This window comes from Onychostruthus taczanowskii, unplaced genomic scaffold (genome assembly GCF_017590055.1).
Source record: "Onychostruthus taczanowskii isolate IOZ18803 unplaced genomic scaffold, ASM1759005v1 scaffold21, whole genome shotgun sequence".
Taxonomy (NCBI): Eukaryota; Metazoa; Chordata; class Aves; order Passeriformes; family Passeridae; genus Onychostruthus; species Onychostruthus taczanowskii.
The window spans coordinates 9665598-9680764 of NW_024499351.1; the positions used below are offsets into that span (position 1 = coordinate 9665598).

Sequence of the window (15167 nt, forward strand, 5' to 3'; positions counted from 1 at the left end):
AGTTTGACATATTTAATCTCTAAAATCATTCCAGTTCTTGCTCTCTTCCACTTGCCAAACTATAGGACCTTTTCAGTAAAAAGCAAAGTACTTCAAACACATTAAGTCCCTTTATCCTTTTGTATAGCTTCCACATGAGAGAAGCACACATCACCACAGTCTGAGTATTCTGCCATGTTTATGAATACATGCAGTACAGGAGGAAATCAGCTGGATGAACCAAATTTGTTCTTCTGGTGCTGTAGGTAAGGTTCCTTCCTTAGTATCTAGGATATACAATGTGTGTGTAGGGTGTTTCCCTACTTGCTCTTGACAATTGTTGAGCATGATGTCATGGAAAATGAAGGCTGGGCCGTTTCCTCAGTATGAGCTGTCTGCTGGGAGTTTGCTACACCACAATTTCTAAGTCAGTCCCAAGATTTACCTTGTGTGTCAGGGTAAAAGTAGACTGACAGTGGAAAATTAGTACTTCCCAGTCACTGCTACAATCCCTAGTTCCAGGTGGTATAGCGTAGACAGGGAACCCTCCAGGTTGTCCTTATTACAGCTTCTGCTTCCTGCTGTCATCAGCAGACCCAAATCAGTCCACTTTGAGTATACCTTTTCCTACAGCAAACAACAGCAGGGTCTTCCTGTGCTCCTGACAGGGCTACATCTCCCTGTTTCCTTAGTGTAGTCCTTTTGCCTCAGGGCCATTGCACAGATGTTAGCCTGTACTCTCCTTGCTCCACTGAGAGCCTCCTTGAGTATCTCCATAAAATAAAAGGAAGCTGCTTGTGTTCAAATTCAGACAGAGTCACATTCTGTTTCAAACCAGTTGTCTTTAAAATTCACCTGTGCTCGATACCAGAAGCAATCTATTTTCCACAAAGGACTGTCTATTTGAATTCACTTTGAATGGAATTTTTTTCTATATTTCAAATGTAAAATATTCCATAGATTTTTTAGAAACTGCTGTCATAGTTTCTGCCACACAGCTCTGCCTTCTTCCATAAATCTTTATGTTCTCAGTAAAAATCAATGTCTGCTTATTAATAAAATATTGATGTGTTTTTCATAAGTAATAAAGGATACAGTGTCATGCACATACATATACTCATGGAGCAGGATTGCATGGAGAAATTTGCAATCATTTTGTGCAGTGGGATGCATTGCAATTACAGGCATGCAGCCAATTTTGGTTAAGTTCATAAATTCAAATACTGAAATTTGACAGAATCCCATTTTCTGTTTCTCAGGCACAATAAGTATTCATTGCAACTCCAGAACTAAAGACAAGCCTGAAAAATTTGGAGTACCTATAAATTGCAAAGCACCAAGTCTTAGCAATGCAGATATTACATAGAACAGCAACAGAGCAAAAAATCATTGGGATAACAACAGCCAGTCACAGTCTCTAATGAAGAAAGATACAGGCTGCTTCTTGTCTAGAAACCTTGCTTGCCTCTATGGACCTCCTGAATTGCCAGGAATTGGCTCTGGAATGCTGCTAGCAATTTCCCCTGAGCAGAAAGACATGGCTGAAGATATTAAAGGGCAAAATATTTATTTTAAATGTTCTTCAAAGAACCTTCTAGCTACCAAGGAAAAACATGACTTCCAAAAGAATTGCTTTCAGTAAATATCTTTGGGCAGAAGAGGGGAGAAGGTAGTATTAATGGTACTAGCAAATAACAGCATTAATAGGAGGAATATAGGCCAGCACATGCCAAAGTGAGAAAGCAGGCAAAGGAGGGTAGCAAGTGCCAAGCCAGCATGTGTGCCTGCTTCACCCGAGGAGCCAGGGACACAGGGCAGATGGTGTGGAAGGAGGTAAGTGGCCACAGCACAGCAAAGTGACCAAGCAGCCCTGAGAAACAAGCAGCAGAACATTTTTATCATCACATTTTTATGCTGCATCCTTTCTTGTTGCAGGAGTAATTTATAGCAGTGCAGATCTGCTACAGAGCTGGCATCACAGACACTAGTCTATCATAGTCTTGAATGTGTAAATGCCTTAAATGAAAGATGATACAGAAGGCAGCAGGCATTTCTTTCCTGCCCCTCAGCTCACGTGAGGTGAACTAATTCAACTCAGTGCCCAAGAAACAGAATTACATTTGTGATAAGCTGCGTCAGAGGTCTCGCCACAGTGTGTTCCTGAGATTTTTATAACAGTAGTCACTCCAGATCCCAGAGCATTTGTTTAATCTGAAACTTTTTTTCAGCTCCTCTTCAAACACTTCATACACTCCTTTTATCCCCAGTTTAGGTTTAAAAGTGAACCCTAGAGCTTGCAGATTTCCAAAAATTTTATTGTTCCATTTTTCTCTTTGCAGTAGATCATTCCACACTGATTATATTCTTTATGAAGCAACTGCAGAGGGCTGATGACTGGCTTATCTGCCTGCCATTTCCCTCAAAACTCTTTGTTACCTGCCTTGAAAGACACAGTTTGGTCCCTGTATCCCTCTCTTCATCAGCTCACTTGCAGATGGGGAGGCAGAGCCATGGCTAGACCTTGCATATCCTGTGGCTGCAGTTCAGTGGCCAAGAAAAGTACAGAGCTGCTCTCTTTGCCCTTCCCTGTCTATGCAATGAGTTTTTCTCCAGTGTATTCTGCTCTCCTGCTCTGACTGCCTGAGTAACCCAATGGGGAAACCTAGGAGGATTCATGACTGGACCCAGATCACTTCAGTTTCTGTGTCTGCCCATCAAGGGGTGTTCAGACTTGGCAGCACAGCTCTGGAGAGCAGGGGATGAGTAAGGCATCCCTGTTCATCAGAGGGTCGCCTTGAAGTCAGTGCTCCAGGTGAACACAGTTTGCTGGGTACAGGGACTTCTTTCAGGTTTAAACAAAAGAGCAGATTTGTCACTGAATACAGACATCAGCGTGCAGGAGCTGACTCCAACAGCTTGTCTGTGTGCCCAGGCAGGCTGGGGTAAAGTATTCCTGCCCAGATTCCAGGGAGGAATACTCACAGCTTTATGGTATTCTCTGACTGTGGTCCCAAGCTGTGCTCCCTGGAAGAAACACAAGCACAGAGCAGCTGTGCAATGTGGCTTTTTTCTGATCCATAACTATTCTGTCAGACACCATGACAGAGGGAAAACTACCCCATGGCTAGGCAGCTAGCAAGACAAGCACAGCTTCAGAGGTGGACTGGCAAAAACTGATAGGCATTTCTTCCTACTGCTGGAAAGCTTTGGCAGAGTGGAATGCATTACCCCATGTTACCAAATTCACCAGAACTAGGTCTTCTCTTCTTTAGATAGAGTTTGTCTGCTCATGAAAGTTTCACCAGTTTAACATAAATGGAAGTTCAAATTCCCTTAATGAAATCAGCATGATCTCCTTGATGGTTATTTGTTTGAATGTAAATCTCATTTTACTAGCTACACCCATTTAGTTTGTACCCATGTGAGCGTATGCAAGTCAACCAGGAGAGCACCAGCTTTATGTTCAGACATAAAGCTCCATCAGTTTCAAAAAGCCAATTTAATCTAACAGCCTGTCATGCTTTAACTGCAGCCAACAATCCACCACCCCACAGCCACTCACTCATTCCCCCTCAGCAGGATGGGAAAGAGAACTGGAAAGGTAAAAGTGAGACAACTCATGCGTTAAGATAAGAACAGTTTAACAGTTGAAATAATATTTTTTTAAAAACTCAATAATATAAAATTGCAATGAAAGGGAAAATAAAAAAATAAAAAAAAAAAACTCTGCCTGCACAGCTCCTCACTGCCTTTTTCCCAAACCCATCAGGATATCTCTTTGTGTATAGACAAGGCTCAAGAATGTTTAGAATCACCTACATTTTAATTTGGTTGTTTATTCTTGTCCATATTAAAGAAATGTTCACCCATGCAATTAGCATTATTGAGCACTTCAACCGGTGCCAACCTCACCACTGTATCCACTGCATGATGCCTGATCTGTAATAATGCAACAACATCAATTTACAGTAATGCATTTTTTCCAAATGTCCTAGCACGGGCTGGGTGAGGGCCTGGAAGTGGCTGGTGCTGTAGGAGACTCACAATGACATTCTGTGACCAAGGAGTTTTGAGAAGCAGTCAGGCATGTGATAGAAAAATGTGGTGGGCTGCACTGACAGCTGAGGCTGGTCCTATTTGAAAGCATGAATAAATATTCTGGCAAAAATATTGTTAAGTGAGGGCACTTGTTGATAATTTTGATGTTTACTGAGAAGGCTTGAGTGCCAGTATGCTCACACAGTTCTTTCTATAATGTGACTACAAACTGAAGCATGCGTTTGGCCCAAAAGAGCTGGAATCTCTGCCCTGGAAGTGGCAAATCTCTGTGTCTGTGAATGTGTTCAGGAGCCATTCCATACTGCTGGGAGAAGCCAGGGCTTCATTGTTCACTATGGAGTGCAGCTGGGGAGGCAGCCTGAGGACAGGGACTGGTGATTTTGTGTTATCTGTGTTTTTGTTGGCAGTGAGAGGCTGGTGTTTGCTCCCATGTTATTTACATTTTAGTCTATACCAGGATCACGTCTTTTCTAGGTGGAAGAGATGCTGCAAACCTGAGACGTGTTCTTCTATGTCTACGTACAAATAAATAAATGAACCAGCACCATTGAGTGGAAGATCTCAAGAGAAATGGAGTGCTTCTGTAGCATGCTAAGCCTACTTAAAACAGAAAAATAAGTGTACCAACTCTGATTTTTTTTTCTAGGAAAAGCTACATGCTACCTCAGGGTAGTAAGTGATGTAAGGAACACCTGCTAGAGAGCAGTTTGTGTAAGGTTGTATTATTTGGAGAATCTTCATTTTATTTGGGCTTCAAGCTGATGTATTTATCACAGAGAAAACATTTTTTGTTGCTAAAAAGTACAGAGAAAGCTCCAGAGGGACCAGTAAGAGTATTGCCAAATTTCTAAAGTTGAAATTCTCCTGTTAGATGCTACACAGCACTTGAAGAACCTGTGTGGAGATAGAGCCTATCCTGTCAGTCACTCTCAATTTCACTTGTAAAGGTAGATGTCTCATGAAGGTGGTTCTCAGACCTACCTAGAAAGCAAACATATTTTTCTAAAAAGTGTAAATGAGTGACTTACCTTTTTTCCTGTATGTCAGTCTTGTCCAGTTGTTCACAGTCTTCCACATGCTTTACTGGAAGAAATTTTCATGGACTTCAAAAGGAAGGTTAGAATTTTTTAAGGAAGTGTTTTAGGAAGGTGCTCAGATGCTAACTAATCAGCAGGGGCCCACATGAGTTGAAGAATCTTTGTTGCATGAGTCTCTGAGAAACTAGGCAGACAAAATTGCTGCCTATAATTCAAGTCCATCTGAAAAAAGAATGGGCAGCCAGGGCCATATGGCAGCTTCAGGATTAATAATTGCTGTGCAAATAGCAATAAAATGAAGGCTACAATCTTGTATGCTTCTTCAGGGGAAGGTCCTGACAATATTCAGGAGTCTAGCAAAGGGTGAGGGGGCGGCTGGGTGTGGAGTTTTGGGTGACTACGTGTTTACCATTTTCTGTGCTTAAAGAAAAACATGCACGCCTTCTCCTAAGCTGAACTGTTTCCTAAAAAGGCTGCCTACCTGCCTCAACACTTGTCGCTGTTTTTCTTTATAGCATACTAATGAAATAAAGCTGGGGTTAATTAGGCATCACAGTTGTATTCAGACTAACTAAGGAGATATTAAAATTTTAAGAAGTGAAGCAAGAAATCATTATAGACACTTATTTTACACATCTCATAAGTGTTAATAGTAATGGTCCTTCCTCAGTCTTGAATAATGGTCAACTCACATTCCCTTGAGCAAACAGGCCAAGGAGGTTTTTTTTTAATAGATTACATAAATTAAGTTAGTTTGCTAACTAAACCAAACATCCTGCATACTCATTACTGCTTTTCAAGATTTAGCCACATGGGATACTGATAACAGCAATCCTTAAAACACAAAAACCTTACAGCTCTTGTCTTGATAAATGAGGATAATTTCCAAACATCACAATCACAAGAACTATTTTTTCTGTGGAGCACAAGATAGTCCTAAAATTCCTCTGCATGCCTTCTTCAAGCAGGTAAGGAGTTCCTTAAATTTAAACAGGGTCTTCATTCTCTTATTCACAATACCTGCCACGTGGTTGGTGCCAGGATGGGGCATACTAATGGGACTTCTTAGCCAGTACACTTTGATGTCACATTTGTTGTAAGGAAGGTCCCAGGCTAACTCTCTGGCTGCTCAGGCTCAATCTCTTCACCGTCTTGAAGATGTCAGTAAGGGGAATAAATATGAAGAATTTGTCCTAACAAACTCTGCTTATAACGGAACAACTTCCTTTAACCCACGGACCAGATTGGCCGTGCAGGAAAGTGGTTCATGGAGCCCAAATTAATGAATAATTGAAAGAATGTTCTGCAAAAATGGAAACCATTTTAAAATCTCTGAATGTAGCAGTGCATGGCCAATCTACAGAGTTCTGTAAGTAGCAGGCATCCAAAGTATGCAGTTGACGCCACCAGAATCCCTGCAGAATGAGGCATTCCCTCCAGGAGGAAGAAGATGGCAGTCAAAGTATGCTCTTGCATATGAACTTTTGACCCATCAAGTGCTGTTGAAGAAAGCACAGCTCGTTATCCAGACTTCCAATGTAGGAAATAATGATGTTCTTTAGATGCATCGGTGTCGTGAGGACAGGTAGATGGGAAAGCAGTTTGGCACTGTTGGTTCCCTAGGGTCATGTGTCTAGAACATTCCAAGAATCAAGACAGGCAAAGAGAACTCAAAGGAAATATTAGAGGTTGCAGGTTTTAGAGCAATTAGAGGTCTAAACAATACCATGAAATTGAGTACATTAACCATGTTCCCCTGGGCTGCCTTCAGTAAACTGCATTGTGCCTCCATATGAGACAAGCAATAGAAACAAACGGCATCCAAACAGCTAAATCTGGGGCTTAAACCAGTCTCTGTACACTGAATAATAGCTATCCTGAGCAAATATCCATGTTTTATAACATTTCCTGAATATCAACAAACTGTGGCTCTGGTAGAGCTCTTGTTCTTTTTCTTTCTTTCTTTCTTTCTTTCTTTCTCTTTCTTTCTTTCTTTCTTTCTTTTTTTCTTTCTTTCTTTCTTTCTTTCTTTCTCTTTCTTTCTTTCTTTCTTTCTTTTTTTCTTTCTTTCTTTCTTTCTTTCTTTCTCTTTCTTTCTTTCTTTCTTTCTTTTTTTCTTTCTTTCTTTCTTTCTTTCTTTCTTCTTTCTTTTCTTTCTTTCTTTTCTTTCCTTCTTTCTTTCCTTCTTTCTTTCTTTCCTTCTTTTCCTCCTTTCTCTCTTTCTTGCCTTCCTTTTGTCTTGAATGGATTGAGTTAAGGGCCCTGTATTTACAGTGGTCTTCTTCCCACTCCTAGTTATACAACTTCTCAGAAAGTTCTCCCTTCATGATCTCAATTATAGTAAACCATCATATTCAGCATAAAAATCTATCTCTGCAACTTTGACAAAGCACAAAGAACTAGAGACAGGTTCTCAGTTTTCCATTAAATTTGAGTTGAATTTCAGTGCACCTCTGAGTTTGTGGGAACTCTGAAGAATGGCATTGCTTCTCAAGGCAACAGCTTAAGACCACATGAAAACTGGCTATGGTGGGGTGTCTTTAGTTTTGTCCCTGCAATATTGAGTGCAACTTCACCATGCAAATAGGTGTTCCAACAAAGTTGGAACAAAGTCCTTAAAGCTGCACTACTGAGTTTTTCCTGGCTGTGTTACTATGGATTAAAATTTCAGTCTTTGCTACCAGTTTCCAAATGGACCAAAATATAGCCTTAATTGTAAAATCCATTGTAATGCATAAAACTTGAATAACTCACAGATGTGGAAGACCTCAGAGAGCTTCAAATTCTTGCATTATCAGCTCAAAACCACACCTCTAGAAACCCTTAGAACCCTTAGAACTCCACTCTGATTCTAGGGTGGTGTCCAGGGCCAGACATGGTTGCACACCATAAGGCAAATCTTAGGGCCTGTTCTGCACGGGGGGATGCTGCTGTCTTGGCAAGAAGGAGACTGCTATTGACAACAAATATTCAAGGGCTTTCCTCTATTTGAAACATCTTATTTTGAACCATTTTTTTTTAATGCTACCATTTAGGCAGTTATTTGCAACAAGAAAGCCTCTTCTAAAAGGCTTCTAGAAGAAATAGAGCCCAGAATAAAAGGAACTAGTTTAGTATATGAAAACACAGAAGCAACATGTGTGTGTTTTTAAGGCTGCAGTGTCTCCAGGATAATAGCAGGAAAAGATAATTTTACATCTCCATGCAGAAGCATGCCTAGTTTCACTTTTTGTGCTCTGAACAATATGGAAAAGTTCTGACTGTTGACTCTTGCTCACTCTTGCTTGCATTACTATAGACAAGAATTAACTACTTATACCCACGGTTTTACAGTTTTGGTCATTTCAGTGACATGACTTGCAGCTGGTTGGACACATCTGTTGGATCTTTGACAGATAAGTCTTCTTTAAAGAGACTAAAAAGTTTTTATAGTGCCTTGTGAGCCAGTGCATCACTATTTCTGAAGCTCTTCTGTAGACAGAATTCCCTTTGAAGTCAATGGGAGTTCTCTCTGAATAAGAGCTTTAGGATTTGGGCCTTAAGACATAAATGCTGTGATAAATCTTTTGAGCATAGTGAGTAACATTTTCTTGGCTTTCAGAACTACACTAAGCCAAACAGTAGCCCCAGGGATTCAAAATAGGTTAAATGGGAGAATATGCTTTGTTTCAACCTACATCTTTCTTTAGCTTTTAAATCAGCATAGTCCCCATGCCTAGTACTGACCTGCCAAAAACACTCTCCAACAATAAGAGCAGACATTTTCATAGCTAGTTTTATAGTCAAACCTATCATGGCATGAGATACTATGAAATACAGTTGTGTGCAATGAAAAACAAACATACTTGATGTGAACTGACCTGTTTAGAAGTTGAGACCTGAACATACAGTCTGGGACAAAAGACTTGAAGGCTGAGAACTTTATTAATTATGTTACAGGGAGGTCTGTAGACACTGATTTCAATCAGACCATCATAGTACAAAACACTGTGCAAACATCAGAATTAATGACACAAAAAGTCAGCAAAACAAGTAGGCAAGACTACTTGTACTGATACTCCCTGCAAGATACTCCCTGTCTCCTATTCTTTATAATTCCTCTGACTTTATACATGGAAAGATCAGGAAGCAAGAGATTGTGTGAGCTTCCAATACCTCTCACAAAGTTCAAAATGAAACCTGTCTGCCAACCTCCTGTCACTGTCAAGACTACTCTCCCGCTTTCACACAATTATAACAGTGTATTACTGGACCTAAAACATCTTAACTTCCCGTGCCCATCCCAGCCTTGGTTGAACTCCAGCATCCCCAGCCACTTTCCCCCATGAAACTGAAGGACCAGGCTCTTCCTGTTTCCTGTGATGAAGGCTTTGCCCATGCTGATTTCAGTGGTAACAAGTCTAGAACCAGTGATAAATCCCACCCTGATACAGGCAGCTGTCAGGGAGTGCAGCAGTGCCCAGGAGTGTGGGGCAGAGAAAACTCTCCTGCATTTTCAATCCTCATAAGAGATCACGCAATTGTATTAACAAAATGACACATAAGACAACCAAGAGAAAAGACCAACTGAAACAAGAGAAAAAGGTAGAAAATTCTTATTTCCTAAACAGAGCTAAGAGCCTGAACATTTTACAGGCTCTTACCCGTGTAATATCATGGGTGGAGGTGCACAGATGAACAGCCCAGTTCTCTCCCTGGAGTCCCAGCTCTGATGCTGGATTAGCATTTTGGTGGAGGAAGTCCTGCAACTTCTGTTTCTGCCCAGAGCCAGTGGAGAGTCTCAAACAGCTGCAAATATCACATTGGTATGCACTGCAGTGCAAAAACACTGAAGTCTTCAGGTGTGAATATATATGGGACTACCACTAACAGAGAGGAGTGTTTTGGAGAAGCAACTTCAAAGATGATGAAGGAAACACAAAAAGCAATGTATTACCTGGAATATGAACAACTGTACTTCCAAACACAAGGTCAGCAGCTAGAAGAATTCCTCCACAGTATCAATAAGACTGAGGTCTCCACTATACACCAGATATGGCCTGGCACAGCTGAACTTACTTAAAATTGTAAACAAGTAAATTCTTGTCCAGCCTACAATTCACAGCAGTGATGTAAAAACCTGCTGATTCAGTTGTATGTTTAGATTGTTTCCAGTGTTTGCTTCTTTGATTTCTTCTACTTTTAATTTTGTTTTCTTTTTTTTTTACATCTGGATAATGAGTTACCTTCCCTCTCCCTCCTTAATTAGGTCAAAAAACTCTCTGACTTGCCCAGTTTCTTCATTGCCTTGGCTCTATGTCCCTGTGTGAAATCCAGGTGCTACACTGGCTCCTCCCTGGAGATTTGTCCTTTTGTTCCAGTCCCTTACCTTGGTTCCTATCTTGAGGGAAGAGGCAAAAGAGCCAGCAGGGAGAGGCATGTCATAAGAGACAGCTCAATACCACTCAGCAGTTCAATTTGTTCACCTCAAAGAGGACAAAGTAACATATTTTCCCTTCAAATTTAGAGACAAAGAGGGGTTTTATTTTCACCAATATGGTTCCTGAAGTCTCCTCTCCCTTTCCCTAGGGTAGGGGTCCCTGCTCATCCCCAGGGAGCACACAGAAGCAAGGCACTCAGTCCCTCATCCAGCCTACCACTGCCATGGGGAAATGGGTGGCCATGGGCTGGCAAATCACGAAAGGCACAGGCAAGGGAACAGCCTTGTGTGGCCACAGGCAAGGGAACAGCCTTGAGTGGCCACACGCAAGGGAGCAGCCTTGAGTGGCCACTGCTCAGCCTCCTCTGGGGCGACCCATGGGGCAGCTGCTTCACGAGCCTGTCAGATCACTCTATTTCAGCCTAGCTGACAGAGCACACTCAGGTTTTAGGACACTACAGAGTCTGAGATAGGTTCTTGACAATTCTTTCACCCTCAGTTTGGAAACTCTCTGGGCAATAAAATTTGCTTACTTATGCCCAAAGAGAAGACTGCAACTTGCTTTTGTCTGTCTTGTTTGCACACATCTTTCTTGGGGATGGTTATAAGAAAATGGAACTGGAAGAACTGCTGTACAATAAATCCAGACACAATCACAATCCCACTTTTTAGTTGCCAGAATACCCTCTTTCCTTGCATTTGAGGACTGCAAAAAATTTATATATATTAAAAAATGCATGTTAATCTCCTATCTGCACTATGAATTGCAACAGTGTTGTATGTGGACATCCTGATTTGACACAGCAACAACTGAGGCAGCCTCTGGGGAAACACCACTTGAAAGAAATTGTGCTCTCTCTGGAGCATTGGGAGCTATGAAATTATATTCTGAATAAGCATCTTCCTGCTGATATCTAAGATGACACTGACAAGAACTCCAAGACTGCATATGAATGGAACTTGTACTCACACCACCTGTGTCAGAAATCCAGTATAACATACTTCCACATCAACAGGAAGAAAGATTCATCTAGAGAAAATAATTTCAGCTTTGAGAGATTGAAGAAGACTAATACAAATGTATTTTCTTAATAGGCTTTTGTTGGTTTTGCTTCAATCTTCAAAAACTTGTATCTTCCCCCAGTGTAACACCAATGGTAGCCTTTGTTTTTCCTTCTCACTGGCAATGAAGTTGGAACACACAGTAAGTGTTTTAAACCAGAATGCACTGCTGAGTCTTAGGAGCAGCGCAACAATGTTTCCCAGATGCAGCTTAGAACTTGGGCAAATGTTGTCTACCTGCATTAATTCTTCATTGTCTTGCTGTTTAAGCAAGTATCAGTGAAAGACAGCTTGGGTTAGAGAAGTAAAAATTGAATCAAAAAATGGTCTCTTTCAGACTGCTTCCATCACCCATTTAGATCATGCTAATCTCTTCTTTGTGAAGCACAGCAGGTCACTTTTAGCTGTGCATGAAAACAGTTTGTCTGAGCTTCCAGCCCAAAGGAAACAAATGGGTAGGAAAAAAGACCTGTTATGAGGAGGGGTGCTAGGCTCTGTTCTCAGCACTGCCACTAGATAGGCATGACAGGGAGTGAGGCACTCAGTGCCCCTCTGTGTCAGTCTTCCCTACATTTCATCAGCTGATGAAGGTTGTGGATGACACAGAGCTGGAATATGCAGATGGAACAAAGGAGGGGTAGAAAATAGTACAGGAGGAAAGCAAACTTGATAAAGAGTAGTAAAAAAGGGTGGAGTACAAAGTACAAGATGCTACTCTTGAGGAGCAAAACACAGAATCTCCTACAAACTGAGAAATCATCAGCTGCTGGTCATGTGTTAGAAGATTATGTACAGCAAGAACTCAAGGGGAAAGAACTTGAACTCAAGTTAAAGAACAGCAGTACAGTAACAGAAAATTATCAATCAGGAAATAAGAAGAGCTGTGACGTCTGTGGTGGTCTGCTAGCAGGAAAAGCTGAGACATCCATTCTACACTAATACCTTTCCAAAAATGGTCCTTCATCAGTTTATGAAAATCAAATTCTCATCCTGCTATCCTAAGTTTTGAAGAGTTGAAGTCACTGACTTTCCAGCTGGTTACAAAAGGGGAACTGTTCCTTGCCTATAGTAACCAAAATGTTCTCAAGAATTAGGTTTACTATGGAAATGGTTGGAGTGTTCTCTGCACGTTTAAAATGGAAGTAAAATATCATGTCAGCGGATTAATAATATAAACTGGAACTAACTAGTCCAGTTCAATTGCCTATGGTAAACAAAACACAAATATCTGAAAAACACTAAGAATTATAGAAAGTTTATTTGATCTATTATTTCAAAAGCTACCTGGTTCCTTATTAGTTAAACATAGACAAGGACTACAGTTAAATATAAAAGCTTCATCTTGTTATTATTAGTCACCTTAAGATACTCACTTACCTGCTTATTACATATTTTCATAGGTCTCACTTTCTCTTAGTTTTTCAAAAGCAATCATAAAGTTATTTCTTAACTTCATTAACATTATTTTTCCTGCTATTTTCCAACAAAATTCCATTATTTCTTTTCCAGACCTTACAGAGTATTTCTGTCAAGAGCACTTTTTCCAGATGTGAATATATTTTTATATGTATATATACATATATACACACACAGAATCCAAGGAAACATAACTACACAGATTTCATTTTAATTATAAGCACCAAGTGACAAGCTGAGCTTTGTTATACATTAAAATACATATTTCAACTATCTGTCAAGCCATGGTGCTGTTACCAAAAGGCATCTCAGACATTAAAAGGGAAGGTCTTGGTTTCGTCTACTACCAGCTTTGTACGGTAATCTCTGTAGTGAAGAGTATCTGTTTCTGGATCTAGAGCAACGGCAAGCATGTCCTCCATTTCCTCTTGAGTAAAGGGCTCACCTGAAAGACAGCACAGAATAACATTTTATCTCGGTAAGTATCCTGTCAAGGACTAGCAAATTCCGCTGCCTTTCCCTTGAAAGGATCTCCTTTTGATTCTCACACAGAGGAGAAAAGGAACAAACCTAAATATTTTATTCCTTCCCTTCTGCCAATATAAGTCCTGCACACCAAGTGAGCCAGTCTAAAAGGAAGGAGACAGACGATCTGGATCTATCTGATCTTCTAGTTCACAAACACCAAAACAGCCTTTTCCTCTCTGCCATGGATTTTGAAACAACCATTTTTGTCAATTTTTCTCCTGTGTAGATTAGAATTATTATCTCTCATTTGTCTATCCTTGCACTTGTATTCACATCATGAAAGACTTCTGGTTTTTTTCTTCAAAGCTGTTGATGGCCTACTTCATCTCTCAGAAAACCAGGTTACCATCATGATGCTAGGTCTTGCACAAAACCTGCACACCCTTTTGAACATGAGGCAGGTGGGCATGAGTCAGCCACACAAGAAAAGCAGGCTCTTCAAGAGATATTGAGGATTACAGAATGTACAACTTAAATCTCATCTTTGAATCTCTTTGTTTGCAGGCGGCTCTAGAATTAAGATCAAGATAATGAAAGAATGAATGAGCACTGAAACCACTGAAACATCCGGAAATCTAAGCTGCAATTTTACAGGACAGCAAAAGAGTCATATACTTAGTGAGCACAGAATCACAAAATATCCAGACATGACTGAATTACAAATAAGGATAAGAATAAAAATCTCTATTCTATAATGTCTGCAAGCAGGCAGATAAATGCTCTTTCCCTGCATCACTGACCAGTGAAATGTCCTAGTCTGCAGCCACTCATCACAGCAACAGCATTGTTTGAAGACAATGTATCTACTCCTGCAGGTTTTGGCCTGCAGGTTAAGGTGCCATATACATATGTAATGCTTTTTACTTAAATACTGATATTACAAAAGTCATGTTACCTTCTTCAGTCAAATGTTTGACCAGGTCCTCTTTGGTAATATATCCGCATTTATTCTCATCCAAAGCCTTTAAAGAAAAAGAATAAATATTGTGGTTTTAAGCTTATTGTATCAAAAAGCAGCAACTTCTTCCCAGCAATTAGGTACTTGAATATTTTGTTACAGACCTCAAATGCATGTAGAATAACATCTTCTGGAATAGGTCGGAATCTGAAACCATGGAATCAGAAAAGTTAAGTTAGTGTTGGCCGGTGTTCTGAAAAAACTAAATACAAGTACTAAGGGAAAGGAAGGCTTATATTCCATGAGAATTTACTAAGTTTTGTCTATCAAACATTTAATTGCAGCCTGATCCTTTGGAACTGTCCATATATTTAACTCTTACATCTTTTGTTGTACTACTGTTTAATTTCCCTTGTGCTGAGGAGCCAGATGAATGTTGTCTGCATGCCTGGGCTGGCTTGGTGGGTTAGTAGGAATCAGCCACAGCTGAATCATTCTACAAAGCCAATGCACTGAACAGAAATGGACAAACCAAGAAAACAAAGTTTTGTCCAGGTAGGCTGGTAGCTAGGCAACAGATCACCTAGTGGGACTTGGGCAGCCTAATGAGCTGATGATGAGCAAAGTAGGCTGGTAGCTATAAAAGGTCTGTCACTAACAATTTCAGAGAGAGAGGAGAACTGGGCACGTGTGTGCATGCATATGCATGCTTGATTTCAGAGCAGGAAAGCAAGCTCAGTGCAGCAATGGAGACTCTCCATATCCCAGC

General features: G+C 40.5%; 1 protein-coding gene across 1 annotated transcript in view; it reads right to left on the reverse strand.

Annotated features, from left to right (window-relative positions):
- Positions 1-13280: 13280 nt before the first annotated feature.
- EFCAB2 (EF-hand calcium binding domain 2) overlaps positions 13281-15167 on the reverse strand; it is a 28331-nt gene continuing 26444 nt past the window's right edge. Inside the window, exons 5-7 of the mRNA XM_041404499.1 lie at positions 14563-14605; positions 14396-14462; positions 13281-13417 (exon numbers count right to left, since the gene is read on the reverse strand). Coding sequence (XP_041260433.1) covers positions 13281-13417; positions 14396-14462; positions 14563-14605 — 247 coding nt within the window. The remainder of the gene's footprint in view (positions 13418-14395; positions 14463-14562; positions 14606-15167) is intronic.